We start from the raw sequence: 16,008 nt of genomic DNA, 5'->3' as shown, positions 1-16,008 counted from the left end.
ACTCCAATCTCCGCTGTGGAGCTTTGCAGCTCCTTCAGGGTTATCTTTGGTGTTTTTGTTGCCTCTCTGATTAATACCCTCTTTGTCTGGTCCGTGAGTTTTGGTGGGCGGCCCTCTCTTGGAAAGTATGTTGTGGTGCCATATTCTTTCCATTTTTTTAATAATGGATTTAATGGTGCGCCGTGGGATGTTCAAAGTTTCTGATATTTGTTTTATAACCCAACCCTGATCTGTACTTCTCCACAACTTTGTCCCTAACCTGTTTGAAGAGCTCCTTGGTCTTCATGGTGCCGCTTGCTTGGTGGTGCCCCTTGCTTAGTGGTGTTGCAGACTCTGGGGCCTTTCGGAACAGGTGTATATATACTGAGATCATGTGACACTTAGATTGCACACAAGTGGACTTTATTTAACTAATTATGTGACTTCTGGAGGTAATTGGTTGCACCAGATCTTATTTAGAGGCTTCATAGCAAAGGGGGTGAATACATATGAACGCACCACTTTTCTGTTCTTTATTTTTTAAGAATGTTAGGAAACAAGTTCTTTTTTTCATTTCACTTCACCAATTTGGACTATTTTGTGTATGTCCATTACATGAAATCCAAATAAAAATCTGTTTAAATTACAGGTTGTAATGCAGCAAAATAGGAAAAATGCCAAGGCAGATGAATACTTTAGCAGGGCACTGTATCTGTAGGTCCGTGGTGTGTAATGAGGAGAAGACACTGCACTTGACACATTTATGAAATTGCTTATTCTTGTTGCTAATAAGCATGCACCCATGAATAAAATGACCGTAAATACTGTTAAATCACCGTGGATTGATGAGGAATTGAAAAATGTTATGGTTGAGAGGGAGGAGGCAAGAGGAATGTTAAATCAGTCTGGCTACACAACCGACTGGCAAACTTATTGCAAATTGAGAAATCATGTGACTAAACTGAATTTAAAAAAGAATAAACTACACTATGAAACCAAGATAAATGAAATAAAGAATGATAGTAAAAAGCGTTGGAGCACCTTAAATTAAATTCTGGGAAAAAAAGGCGAACTCAGCTCCATCATTCATTGAAACAGAGGGCTCATTCATCAGGAAACCAACTGATATTGCCAACTACTTTAATTATTTTTTTCATTGGCAAGATTAGCAAACTTAGGCATGACATGCCAGCAACAAATGCTGACACTACACATCCAAGTATATCTGGCCAAGTTATGAAAGACAAGCATTGTCATTTTAAATTGCGTAAAGTTGGTTAAGAAGAGGTGAAACAATTATTGTTGTCTATCAACAACGACAAGCCACTGAGGATAATAGCGGACGATAATGCCACTCCTATTTGACACATGTTCAAGCCCTCAGGCCTGGAGGGAAGCAAAAGTCATTCCGCTACCTAAGAATAATAAAGCCCCTTTTACTGGCTCAAATAGCTGAACAATCAGTCTGTTACCAACCCTTAGTAAACTTTTGGAAAACATTGTGTTTGACCAGATACAATGCTATTTTACAGTAAACAAATTGACAACAGACTTTCAGCATGCTTATAGAGAAGGACATTCAACAAGCACAGCACTTACACAAATGAATGATGATTGGCTGAGAGAAATTGATGATAAAAGATTGTGGGGGCTGTTTTGTTAGACTTCAGTGCGGCCTTTGGCATTATCGATCATAGTCTGCTGCTGGCAAAACTTATGTGTTATGGCTTTACACCCCCTGCTTTATTGTGGATAAAGAGTTACCTGTCTAACAGAACACAGAGGGTGCTCTTTAATGGAAGCCTCTCCAACATAATCCAGGTAGAATCAGGAATTACCCAAGGCCATTACTTTTTAAAATCTTTACTAATGAATTGCCACTGTCTTTGAGGAAAGCCAGAGTGTCTATGTATGCGGATGACTCGACACTTTACACGTCAGCTACTACAGCGACTGAAATGACTGCAACACTTAACAAATAGCTGCTGTTAGTTTCAGAGTGGGTGGCAAGGAATACGTTAGTCCTAAATATTTCTACAACTAAAAGCATTGTATTTGGGACAAATCCTTCAATAAACCCTAAACCTCAACTAAATATTGTAATGAATAATGTGGAATTTGAGCAAGTTGAGGTGACTAAACTGCTTGGAGTAACCCTAGATTGTAAACGGTCATGGTCAAAACATATTGATGTAGTAGTAGCTAAGATGGGGAGAAGTATGTCCATAATAAAGCGCTGCTCTACCTTCTTAACAACACTATCAACAAGGCAGGTCCTACAGACCCTAGTTTTGTCGCACCTTGACCACTGTTCAGTCGTGTGGTCAGGTGCCGCAAAAAGGAAAAAAATGCAATTGGTCCAAAACAGGGCAACACTGCTGGCCCTTGGATGTGCACAGAGAGCTAATATGAACAATATGCATGTCATGTTCTCCTGGCTGAAAGTGGAGGAGAGATTGACTTCATCACAACTTGTATTTATGAGCGGTATTGACATGTTGAATGCACCGAGATGTCTGTCTAAACTACCGGCACACAGCTCGGACACCAATTCATACCCCACAAGACATGCCACAAGAGGTCTCGTCACAGTCCCCAAGTCCAGAACAGACTATGGAAAGCGCACAGTACTAAATGGAGCCATGACTACATGGAACTCTATTCCACATCAAGTAACTCATGCAAGTAGTAACATTAGATGTAAAAAACGGATAAGAAAACACCTTATGGAACAGCGGGGACTGTGAAGCAAAACAAACTTTGGCACAGACACATGCATACACACACACATACACACAATAGCATAGGCACTATACACACAAGTACGCATGGATTTTGTACTGTATATATGTGGTAGTGGTGGAGTAGGGGCCTGAGGGCACACAGTCTGTGAATGTACTGTAATGTTTTTAAAATTGTATATACTGCCTTCATTTTGCTGGACTCCAGGAAGAGTAGCTGCAGCAGCTAGTGGGGATCCATAATAAATACAAATACAAATGTCCCCAACCACTGCCCTGGGGCATTGGGATATTTTTTTAGACCAGAGGAAAGAGTGGCTCCTACTGGCCCTCCAACACCACTTCCAGCAGCATCTGGTCTCCCATCCAGGGACTGACCAGGACCAGCCCTGTTTAGCTTTAAGGGTAAGCCAGCAGTGGGATGCAGAGTAGTATGCTACTGTGGGGTCATAATATACATTTATGACTTCAAAACCCCTATTCTTGAATTCAGCAAGTGTTTCATAACCAGGGTCTGTAAACTGGTTGACCTCTGGGCATGATCACCAGTGGGTCGATCATTTAAGCATGTGGATATGTTCTCTCCCAACCAGCCTTGTGGAGTTTACTGACAGCTGTTCTTTTCAACCAACAAAATAACTGGATCATCTACTTATTCTTGATAAACCCAGTGGAAGACTACTTTCTCCACAGATAATGATATCAGTGAATGAAGGTCAGAGTGACTCCAGAACCCAGAGAGCCGTGTGGTCTGCTGGAGTGAGAGGAGGGGACAGCACGGACCACGTCCCTCAGGGGAGCCTGCTGGGGTGATGGACACATTCCTCTCTACCTGTCACAAGCCGTGCCAACACAAACACGCAGACACACACACAAAACACAGGCACGGACACAGAATGCAGGGAGCAGATAACTCCTCTCTTTCTGCCCTTCTAATCCTCTCATTGGGCAATTAAATATATAGTCATAGGTCGCTGTGTGAGAGACTACCTTATTCTTCCATTTAAAGCAGGGATGGGCAACTGGTGGCATGCGGCCCGCGGCCCCCCTTTGATGGCCCTCGGAAAACTCAGTCAGGGTCTCAACTTACTGTTGCAAGTTAGAATAGTAGAATACACAAGGTGCGATTTCGAAACGTGTGTTATGTCTGTCACTGATAGTCAGCATATGTCAGCTAACATTTTTTGGATTGCTAAATTAGCTTAGAGGCCAGCGATTTAAACTTGTTATAATGGTTGAATTACCGGCAGGGTGGCACCTATTGATTTTGTTAGTCCGTCTCACTCAGATATCATATTAAACACGGCGAACATTTCTCTCTGTCCCATGGCAAAATGAGTAGAATTGCAGAAATTGAGATATAAAATTGCAAGATCTTCTCTCCGCCGCATGGCAAAATGTGTAGAATTGCAGCAAACTTGCTTTAAAACTGCAACATTTTCTCTAGATGTTTTGTGCCCCCTGCTATCAAAGTTGCCCATCCCTGATCTAAAGCATCTGAATACTAACAACTTTTGCCTGCCAGTTTAGAGCACCTCAAAGTGCTGTTTTGGCAACAGTGAGGACCCAACTGTGGCACTCAGGGAAACAAAACAATGTAGAAAATGTTGTTTGTTTTAGATAAATTGTATCATTGGGCGTGTTATGACATCCAGGTTGTGTGTTTCTGTGAGTGAATTAATGTATGAATGACTGAATGAATGTGTGTATACAGAACAAAAAATATAAACGCAACATGTAAAGTGTTGGTCTCATTTTCCATGAGCTTAAATACATTTTCCCTATTCACAAAAAGCTTATTTCTCTCAAATGTTGTGCACAAATTTGTTTACATCCTTGTTAGTGAGCATTTCTTCTTTGCCAAGATAATCCATCCACCTGACAGGTGTGGCATGTCAAGAAGCTGATTAAACAGCATGACCATAAAAGGCCAATCTAAAATGTGCAGTTTCGTCACACAACACAATGCCACATATGTCTCGTTTTGATGGAGTGTGCAATTGGCATGCTGACTGCAGGAATGTCCAACAGAGCTGATGCCAGAGAATTGAATGTTCATTTCTCTACCATAAGCCGCCTCCAACGTCATTTTAGAGAATTTGGCGGTACATCGAACCGGCCTCACAACCGCATACCACGTGTAACCACACCAGCTCAGGACCTCCACATCTGGCTTCTTAACCTGCGGGATTGTCTAAAGAGGGGAGGGGGGGGGACTGAGGGGGCTGAGGAGTATTTCTGTCTGTAATAAAGCCCTTTTGTGGGGAAAAACTCATTCTGATTGGCTCCCAAGTGGGTGGGGCTATGCCCTCTCAGGCCCACCAATGACTGCACCCCTGCCCACTCATGTGAAATCCATAGATTAGCGCCTAATTTATTTATTTAAATTGACTGATTTCCTTCTATGAAGTGTATCTGAAATTGTTGCATGTGGCGTTTTATATTTTTGTTCAGTATATTTGTCATTGTTAACCAAGAGAGAGGCAGATGTAAAGGAAGAGGAAGAGTTCTATGACACTCGAGGATAAAGCGTCAGTCAGTCAGTCAGTCAGTCAGTCAGACAGGAGAAGGTATGTATGCTCCCTCAGCTCCTACTGTATTTTAATTGCTAAATAAAGTTGAAGTCGTAATTTTACATACTCTTAGGTTGGAGTCATTAAAACTCGTTTTTCAACCACTCCACAAATTTCTTGTTAACAAACTATAGTTTTGGCAAGTCGGTTGGGACATCTACTTTGTGCATGACACAAGTCATTTTTCCAACAATTGTTTACAGACAGATTATTTCATTTATAATTCACTGTATCACAATTCCAGTGGGTCAGAAGTTTACATACACTAAGTTGACTGTGCCTTTAAACAGATTGGAAAATTCCAGAAAATGGCTTAAAAAAAACGGCTTTAGAAGCTTCTGTTAGGCTAATTGACATTGTTTGAGTCAATTGGAGGTGTACCTGTGGATGTATTTCAAGGCCTACCTTCAATCTCAGTGCCTCTTTGCTTGACATCATGGGAAAATCAAAAGAAATCAGCCAAGACCTCCGAAAAAGAATTGTAGACCTCCACAAGTCTGGTTCATCCTTCGGGAGCAATTTTCAAACGCCTGAAGGTACCACGTTCATCTGTACAAATAATAGTACGCAAGTATAAACACCATGGGACCACGCAGCCGTCATACCGCTCAGGGAGGAGACGCATTCTGTCTCCTAGAGATGAACGTACTTTGATGCGAAAAGTGCAAATCAATCCCAGAACAACAGCAAAGGACCTTGTGAAGATGCTGGAGGAAACAGGTACAAAAGTATCTATATCCACAGTAAAACGAGTCCTATATTGACATAATCTGAAAGGCCGCTCAGCAAGGAAGAAACCACTGCTCCAAAACCGCCATAAAAAAGACAGACTACGGTTTGCAACTGCACATGGGGACAAAGATCGTACTTATTGGAGAAATGTCCTCTGGTCTGACGAAACAAAAATAGAACTGTTTGACCATAAAGCCGAAGAACGCCATCCCAACCGTGAAGCACGGGGGTGGCAGCATCATGTTGTGGGGATGCTTTGCTGCAGGAGGGACTGGTGCACTTAACAAAATAGATGGCATCATGAGGTTGGAAAATTATGTGGATATATTGAAGCAACATCTCAAGACATCAGTCAGGAAGTTAAAGCTTGGTCGCAAATGGGTCTTCCAAATGAACAATGTCCCCAAGCATACTTCCAAAGTTGTGGAAAAATGGCTTAAGGACAACAAAGTCAAGGTATTGGAGTGGCCATCACAAAGCTCTGACCTCAATCCTATAGTAAATTTGTGGGCAGATCTGAAAAAGCGTGTGCGAGCAAGGAGGCCTACAAAGCTGACTCGGTTACACCAGCTCTGTCAGGAGGAATGGGCCAAAATTCACCCAACTTATTGTGGGTAGCTTGTGGAAGACTACCTGAAACGTTTTACCCAAGTTAAACAATTTAAAGGCAATGCTACCAAATACTAATTGAGTGTATGTAAACTTCTGACCCACTGGGAATGTGATGAAAGAAATAAAAGCTGAAATAAATCATTCTCTCTACTATTATTCTTACATTTCACATTCTTAAAATAAAGTGGTGATCCTAACTGACCTAGAACAGGGCATTTTTACTAGGATTAAATGTCAGGAATTGTGAAAAACTGACTTTAAATGTATTTGGCTATGGTGTACGTAAACTTCCGACTTCAACTGTAGATGATCCAGGCGGATTATCCCTTATAAAATGTTATTGTCCTCGAAGCAGACAAAGATATCTTCTGATCTCAATTGGGTTTAACCTTTTGCCATATCAGCAAACAAAACAGGCCCGTTGCTTTGGTCACAACACAACCTTCTGCCCTACCATCATTAACGAAATGGAAATAGCTAGCTGTAATCAATGAGGGGTTTTTCACATGGAGATGTCTCTAACATCAGAGCTGTTGAGTAAAGCCTATAGGCTTGTATATAGCCAACAACACCTATCAACAAAGGACCCCAGCTTCTCTTCCCCCTAGCTGTACTATGCTGCTGGGGGCTGGTAACTGACAATATTCACTCTCTGAGAAATGGAGGAGCATCTTCGAACACGTGATGGGAGAAACAACTACTCAGAAATGAAGTAGTGAAAACTTGTTTTAAAGAATCAAGAAACACAGTGTTTTGATGTTCAACCTGGGCTTGAGTGGACTAGACTCAAACACAGCCTCAGTTTGTTTTCCCAGGCAATCAGTTCATCTTTTCAAACTGACTGGGTCCAGCCTGGAGAAGACTATGGACTTTGTCAATATTTGTCTTGTCCCTTTTCCCAGGACAAAGGATAGGACAGGAGGGATACCAGTTAGGGGTGAAGTTCAGAGGTCAGAGCTGAGAGGGTAGGATAGGACAGCCACTACAGCCCCTAATCTCCCTAATCTACCAAAGACAACACATTTGCCAGCTCATTGTCCATTTATTTTTATCCAATAGTAAAACATGCTTAATCCAGGAATTAACACATCTTGATCAATCACCCACAGGGATCTAAGACACACACTGTATTTATAATTGAGTACAGTAGGCATATATGGGCAGTTTAAACAATATTTGCACTTGGGTAGTACTGGGCCAATTTTGACACATACAATTATATTAGTGTGTGTGTGTGTGTGTGTGTGTGTGTGTGTGTGTGTGTGTGTGTGTGTGTGTGTGTGTGTGTGTGTGTGTGTGTGTGTGTGTGTGTGTGTGTGTGTGTGTGTGTGTGTGTGTGTGTGTGTGTGTGTGTGTGTGTGTGTGTGTGTGTGTGTGTGTATAACGCATTTGTGCGCTAATATAGTCCATCCACATGGCGCAATCGCTCTAATAGTTTTGAAACTGTTACTCCTTATTACATTTTTTTTTTATTAAAGTCTTTAATGATCCACAATGAAATACTTGTAAAAATGTTGTCTGGCGCTGCATAAATCGAGAAAGAACACGAGAACAATGCAGAACAATGAGTATTTGACAAAAATAGAAAAGAAAACTTAAAGTTAGATATGTTGATGCTTTCAAAATAAACAATGTTATATCACACAAACGAATACAAGTCTATTGTCAAAGAAAGTCTCATATTTGAAGCCAAAAGATACAAAGGCCCATAGCGCGAGTTTGAGCAGGCTACTGTTGGTGACTGGTTGAAAAGGCACAGGAGGTGGTTGGAATCGACATGAATGACAGCTCTGCGTTGGTGACATCACTGGACGACAAAAAGCCTCGTCCGGGGAAGAAAAGGCAACCATCAATTGGACTGCTACAGTGTGCGGCGCACAGGAGAGAGGTGACGCTCCCCAACCCACAGACACAGAGTACAAGGAGCGACGGACAGAGTACAGTTTAATCTTCCACACCCGCTCTCTGCTAAACTTGATCCTAAAGTTAGCATTTGAAGATGTTTAGATGTTTAATGGCGCTTCTTTATTCTTACTTCGATGGGTTCTGCCTATACAAGTCCACTTAGATAGAACCTAGGCATTTTTTGTTGTTGATTCTATTGATCAAGAAGTCTCCACATTCCCAGCTGCGGAGATATGTGCAAAAGAGGAGGCGATCGGAGCAGTGCACGGACTGTATTTCGTCCACAGAAGGAAAGCGTGGAATAAACACGAATTCATGTGGAATTTATTGGAGCCCAAAGCTGGAAGGACGACTGGACACAGCGCTTCCTTATCAGGTAAAAAAAAAAATGTTACAGGTACTTATTATTGAAGTCAATGACAACTTTAATATTTAGGGAAAAGTTGCACAACGCTCATGGACTAGGCTACATATATCCACTGAGTATTCTGGATCTATTTTCCGTCTCGTGATTTCCCAAAGTTCACACAAATTCCAAAACATACACACTAAAATGAATATCTACTGGTAGTATTCTAAGGTCATGTACTTTTTGATTTAGACCGAGGTGTTTTTGATGTATTTGTCTGCGCAGTGGAGTACGCCTGGCCAGTATACGCACGTCAGATCTCACACCTGCAAACTCCTTGAAGTAACTCTACATGGCAGTCAAAGCCTCACCAAATGACTCTCGTAGCGCTGTCGGACTGCTGCAACGACCGTCTCTATTAGAACCGTTTTGATAATTAAATTCTTTCATACTTTGTGTGTTCTTAGGGCTATGATGTATTTCTTTTATGCACCTCCACCAAACACGTCCTCTTATCGTTTCTGTAATTGCAGACTTTTTGTCTGTCATCTTCTCTCTGTTCTTCTTCCAGTTTCTTTGATTTTCTCCTTTCCCGTACCATCCCCTTTTTTTGCTAGACAATTCTCTTTCATACCTTCTTCACCTTGATATTCTGGTGGTTTAGTTTTGCCCCTATAATGTTAAAAGATCAATCTCCCATTTCACTTAGCATAGTCCGCAGGGATGTTATTCCCAACCATTCTGTTCTTTACTTCAAAGTGACGTGTCATTACTTTTAACCTGATTTTCCTTTAATAATAATTCCTATTGTATGGAAGAAGACACAGCTTATCGCAGCTGATCTGGGGTAATTTTACAGTGATCCGCCGATGTCTCGCTGTCGATAGCTGCCTGTGTGCTGTGTGTCGTCGGCGGCGCCTGTGTATTGACAGAAGCTGCTCTCCTCTCCTCACAGGGACTGACCATGGTCGCGGTGTTTCGTTCTCTCATCTTACTGCTGCTGGCTCAGGTGTTGCTAGGAGGCGCTGCGGGACTTATCCCCGAGGTCGGCCGGAGGAAGTACAGCGAGTCCGGGAAGCAGAGCCCGGAGCAGTCTGAGAACTTTCTTAACGAGTTTGAGCTGCGGCTCCTCAATATGTTCGGACTTAAACGGAGGCCGAACCCGAGCAGGCAGGCTGTGGTGCCCCAGTACATGGTGGACCTGTACCGTATGCACTCGGTGAACGGAGACCACAGCACTAAACGGCCCCGGAGCATGGGGAGACACGCAGAGAGAGCCGCCAGCAAGGCCAACACGATTAGAAGCTTTCACCACGAAGGTACGTATTAGTGGCATATTACACCTGGCGACGTAGAGCACCTCTGCTCCCTCAGACATGTCGACCCTGTATTTAAACATGACTCAGGGTATGAGGAGGATTTTCAGAGCAATTACACGTTTTATGACAGGCCCACTCATATCCTAACAGAGTGACACGCGTCAGGGACACATCCCCGTTATAAGTAGATCGTGTTAAAATAACACGTGTAATTGAACAATTGAACGAGATAAAGTCATTGTCAGGGTTCGACAGAGGAAGTGGCTGATGTGTGACGTCGAAGTGCAAAGTCATCCCTCAAATATGAGTTAATGCAACCGGTGACCCGGAACATTCCATTGACTGTGCTATAACAGGCATCACAACATCAAGGGTTGGCGCTATCACAAGGGTCATTTGTTTCTTAATAATTTATGGTGTTTGCATAGGCGCCCTGAAAACAGTTTTTCCAGACACGCAATGCAGCAGAGGGATAAAGTAAGGGCGGTGTGCGTGTGCGTGTGCGCAGGTGATAGTCATCGCCCTGCTGCTACTTCAATAACACATGACATTACACTACACTGTCTACACACGCATTATGATAGAGGCCACTGCGGCAGACTGAGCTCCGTCTCATTTTTAGACGGGACTGAAAAGTCAGTCACTTAGTCATTCTGGTTTTGGGGGTGCACGTTATTCTTTTCCAATCGCTCTTCGTGCGTAATTATGCACGTTCTAATAATAGAACCCCATAATTACATACTTATTATATAGCTACATATGCGTCGCTGACTGCGAGATTTCACATTGAAACCATACATTTATATAGCTCAGAAACGCATGCCAACTAGATGATTGTTTCAGTAAGGGCCAATTGGTCTAAATGCAAAAATATAGTAACAGTGGGTAGAGATGTGTGCATGTGTTCAGAGTATGTCTAACCCTCTAGTCTGGGCATTTCATTTACAGTGCTGCAACAAAACAGACCAAAACAAGAAAGAAACATCATGCATCTGTACTGTCTATTTGGGGCTGCCGAGTGGCGTAGTGGTCTAAGGCACTGCATCTCAGTGCTAGAGGCATCACTACAGACCCTGGTTCGATCCTGGGCTGTATCGCAACCGGCCGTGATTGGGAGTGCCATAGGGCGGCACACAATTGGCCCAGTGTCGTCCGGGTTTGGCCGGGGTAGGCCGTCATTGTAAATAAGAATTTGTTCTTGCCTAGTTAAATCAAGGTTAAATGAATTTAAAATAAAAAAAAATCTGTCTTGAGAATGGATATGGCCTATAATTTAGTTCGCGCTAGCTCCGGTAGTGTACAGTACATGCCCAATGCATTCGTGGATGGCCTTTTACACAGACTCCTGAGTGTTTGACTGCATGGGAAGTTTCCACAAAGTGAATGACTCGTTGGAGTGGTTGAGTCAGGATGGGTGGTTGATTAGGTGTTCTCCTCTCCTGAGGCCTGGCAGGGATGACACCCAGTGGACACACTGACAAACTACAAACACCATTGACACACTACAAACGGCACTGACACACTACAAACACCACTGACACACCACACACAGCACGGACACACCACACACAGCACGGACACCCTAGAAACACCACTGACACCCTAGAAACACCACTGACACCCTACGAACACCACTGACACAATACGGACATCACAGACACACTACAAACACCACAGACACACTAAAACACCACACTGGCTGGCTGGCATGGTGACTGGGACTGAGACTCCACTACTGTAATCTGCCGCTCGACTCCGCACTCCGCACCTTGGAATACTTTTCAGCCATGTTTAGTTGTTCATCCCCCTTGCCTCCTCCTGTCTTTTTATCCTGTGCTCCAGCGTAACATGGTTCCGGATATTTCAATTGTTCCCATGGTAGAAGTGGGAAGAGTGGAGGCTCTATACATGTAATAGACGTGTAGCTACACATGTAAAACATAACGTCAAATCCTGAAGCCCTATCGATGCATCACATCTCTTCCTTGATATTCATTTCAGAGGGATTATTCATTTTTGTGATATCGGGTTTTCAAAAATAACTATTTTCTTTGCCAAAAATAATATTTCCAGGCCTAACACAGGCACCGGCTGCCAGAGACAGGCAGAGATGAATGGCCTAACATTAGCCGTTATCTTTTGTTTTTGGCTCACAGGGAGAAAACAAATTAGGAATGTTGATACACTCATATCTGTGGTTCACAACTCTTAGACAAGCCCTGACATGTTGTTCACACGCAGCGTAGCACCTCCTTCACTCACGCAGCAGGGATCTGGAGAGAGAGAAAGATAGAAAGAGAGAGAGAGAGAGGAGGGAGCAGAATAAAAAGAGAGATTTGGGGCTAACGAGAGAGAGGGGAACGAGGCATTTTGGAGTGGTTGGGCCAAAAGAGGAGAAGGAGACAGGGATTTGAAGAGAGAAGTAGACAGAAGGGGGTTTCCCACATCAATAAGGAGTGATAGGCCTAATTGAGGTCTTTGTGCTCCTGGAGGGAGATTTAGGATGAGAGGGTGGAATTTCCTAAATGCCTCCTTTGAAAAAGCCCTGAGTTCAAAGTTGGTGTTTATTTTACCACTCCAAACAGATAACAATCTTGTCTTTGTACCATCTGTAAAACACATAAAGGTAAATGTTCAAAGTTGGACTACAATCAAAAAAAACAAGAGTGTTGACATTGTCATGTATCTGACATCACTAATGTAATAATGAATTATCAATCAAGCCAAATATGCACAGAGTAATAACAAGTTTAGCTATAGATTGCGACAAAAAAGGTGTGAAAAAAATGATGGGTGCGTTTGTAAATTCACTCTGGCTATCTACTCCGATTTCAGCGCACTCTCGTCTGAGTGTGCCAGAGCGCAGAATAACTGACGAATTTACGAACGCTCAACACCCGTTGAATATGGCCGGTGTCAGTAAACGTCGGGGGAAAAACGTAATTTAATTGTTCCCAGCAGCACAGTTACAGTCACCAACGCTCTGGATAACATGAAAACTGCCTAACCAGCTCTGCTAGGGCGAGTAAAATGGTCAGAGTTGGGTGTTCTCTCATTATGTGTCTGGAAGTAGCTAGCAAGCTGGCCAACGTTAGCCAGTTAGCTTGGGTGCGGGACTGCCGTTGTGAAGTCAGAACGCTCGGATCAACCCTACTCCTCGGCCAGAGCGTCCAGTGGGCGCTCTGAACGCTCCGAGAGTAAAACGCTCTGAATTTACGAACGCCCAGAGCACACTCTGAGCTCTCCCTGGCACTCCAGGTTAAATTTATGAACGCACCCTAAGATCAATTAGATATACTTCCCAATGGCCTTTCATTATGTCATAATAATCTAGCTTTGATGATTCCATGATGGACGACAATGGCTTTATCCACACATCCAATAATAACAGGACTCCATCATGTAGCAAACACATCCTAAAGGGCAGAACATTCTCTATGGTATTCAGTGGCCTTGCATGCATAGTGGTTAGAGGCTATCACTGTTCCCTGCTAGATCTTATCAATACATTGGAACGCCACTGCTTTGATGTCATGACATTTACTCTGGTGAAATGTATGAACCTGGCAACGTTGCAGCTGGATGGTTATAATTGTAACCTGTTCCCTTTACATTGACTCATGCTCTTGGAGTTAGTGAGTGTGTGTGTGTATGACGCCGTGTGTATGACGACAATGATCTACACCCACACACAGCCAGTCGTTTTCTTGTGTGTGTGTGTGTGTGTGTGTGTGTTTTAGTGAGCGGAAAGAAAAGCCGTTTGTTAAGACAGTAAATCCTGGTCAGTCATGGAGTGATTCTACAACCTTTATAGTTAAAACAAAATGTCCTGAGCTTAGCCATGAATTTCTATGTCAACATCATCCACTGACCCTTACTCTCTCCTTCTCCGTCTCAATTGTAGAATCCATGGAGGCTCTGGCAAGTCTGAAGGGCAGGACCACCCAGCAGTTCTTCTTCAATCTCACCTCCATCCCTGGAGAAGAGCTCATCACCTCTGCAGAGCTCCGGGTCTACAGGGACCAGGTCCTGGGGGCCACAGCAGCTCCCACCAGTAACACCAGTCACAACAGCAGTAACCGCTCCAGTACCAATACCAGTACCAGTGTTGGTGGCATCCATCGCATCAACGTGTACGAGGTGTTTGGAGCCCCTGCATCTCCCCGTGGGGAACCCCTGACGCGCCTCCTGGACACTCGGCTGGTGCAGGATTCTCTGAGCCGCTGGGAAAGCTTCGACGTCAGCCCCGCCGTGTCCCAGTGGTCTTCCGGGGGGAGCCACAACCACGGATTCATGGTGGAGGTGTTCCACCCAGACACCCAGGGGGGCGAGGAGGCCCAGAGACAGAGCAGGCACGTCAGGGTGAGCCGCTCCCTCCACGAGGACCAGGACTCATGGCCCCAGGCTCGACCCCTGCTTGTGACCTACAGTCATGACGGGCGGGGGAACGCGGTGCTGCACAGGGACAAGAGACAGGCAGCAGGCCACAGGAAACAGAGGAGGAAGCATCAACACAAGGCCAACTGCCACAGACACGAACTCGACGTGGACTTCAGCGAAGTGGGCTGGAACGAGTGGATAGTGGCGCCCCCTGGCTACCATGCCTTCTACTGCCACGGGGTATGTCCCTTCCCATTGGCCGACCACCTCAACTCTACCAACCACGCCATCGTTCAGACTCTGGTCAACTCTGTGAACTCCAACATCCCCCGGGCGTGCTGCGTGCCCACAGAGCTCAGCCCCATATCTCTGCTCTATCTGGATGAGTATGAGAAGGTCATCCTCAAAAACTACCAGGATATGGTGGTGGAGGGATGTGGCTGCCGTTGAGACATACAGAGAGAGAGAGAGAGAGAGAGAGAGAGAGAGAGAAAGAGAGAGGGATGGGATAAAGGGATGGAGACTGAGAAAGACATAGAGTGTGAGGTTATATGGACACCCGGTTTCTCAATGAAAATGTTTTATTTATATGAAAGAAAAGACACAAGCAGAGATATTTTGGGAGAAGAAGAAAAAAAGAACTATATATGAATATATTTATGTCTAGTTAAAGTTGGGAAAAATAAATATTTTACTCGGAGGAATAATCCTTTACTGGTTTTGAAAATGTATATCTGATGTACATTTCGAATTGGGTGCAATACCACATGAAGTATAATGCTCAGATTTTTATTTTGTATTTATTTCTATTGTAACCACTTTATTTGTAAATAAATCATGTGTATTTATCGTGAGAAAACACGTTGGTTGTTCCAATTGTCCACAACTTGTCCAGCTGACATCACAACGTGTGTTTAAAAACATTAAAATCACACTAAGGATGTCAAGGGGTCAAAAAAGTAACAGAGCTACAAACTTCTCCCACATAAATTAGCTGCAAAAAAACAAACAAGACTCGGTTAAAAGCTAACTCTAACACGGAATGCCTAGATGGAGCATTTACAGCTACTCCGATAAACATAGCTGGAGCCTGGCGGTGTGTTTTGAAAGGGTCAGTGTAAGTGTGGTGTAATGGCCTGCAATGGGGTATAGAATCACAACAGGGTCCAGGGTAGTTACATCTATACAGATGTTATAAGGTCTCTGGGGAGGACTAGGAAAACACAGCGAGATGTTTTCCTCCGCTACATGGCGTTGTACAGATCCCTGGGAATGAAGGCTGAGGTAAAAGTTAACTCCTGGGAATAGTTCATTTAAAAGAGAAAGAGAGAGAGAGAGAGAGAGAGAGAGAAAGCGGGCGGAGAAGTAGAGAGAGAAAACAAACAACCTGAGTTGTCCGTCGGTGTGCGGGGGATTTG

The 16,008-nt window shown here is 43.7% G+C and overlaps 1 protein-coding gene across 1 annotated transcript; it reads left to right on the top strand.

Annotated features, from left to right (window-relative positions):
* Window positions 1-8,507: 8,507 nt before the first annotated feature.
* Window positions 8,508-15,449, top strand: LOC139556609 (bone morphogenetic protein 2-like). The gene is made up of 3 exons (XM_071370767.1): window positions 8,508-8,918; window positions 9,847-10,210; window positions 14,115-15,449. Exons 2-3 carry the CDS (start codon window positions 9,856-9,858, stop codon window positions 15,038-15,040), a joined length of 1,281 nt encoding a protein of 426 aa, XP_071226868.1. The 5' UTR covers window positions 8,508-8,918; window positions 9,847-9,855; the 3' UTR covers window positions 15,041-15,449.
* Window positions 15,450-16,008: the final 559 nt, after the last annotated feature.

Source organism: Salvelinus alpinus, chromosome 27, assembly GCF_045679555.1.
Source record: "Salvelinus alpinus chromosome 27, SLU_Salpinus.1, whole genome shotgun sequence".
NCBI classification, from domain to species: domain Eukaryota; kingdom Metazoa; phylum Chordata; class Actinopteri; order Salmoniformes; family Salmonidae; genus Salvelinus; species Salvelinus alpinus.
Note: the sequence above shows the minus strand (reverse complement) of the source record. Positions and strands in the feature narration are given on the sequence as shown.

Bases quoted from the DNA above. Each gene is read 5' to 3' on its own strand.
- LOC139556609 (XM_071370767.1), top strand. From the start codon at position 9,856: ATGGTCGCGGTGTTTCGTTCTCTCATCTTACTGCTGCTGGCTCAGGTG. The intron at 10,211-14,114 runs GTACGTATTAGT...TCTCAATTGTAG, and splicing joins TAGAAGCTTTCACCACGAAG to AATCCATGGAGGCTCTGGCA.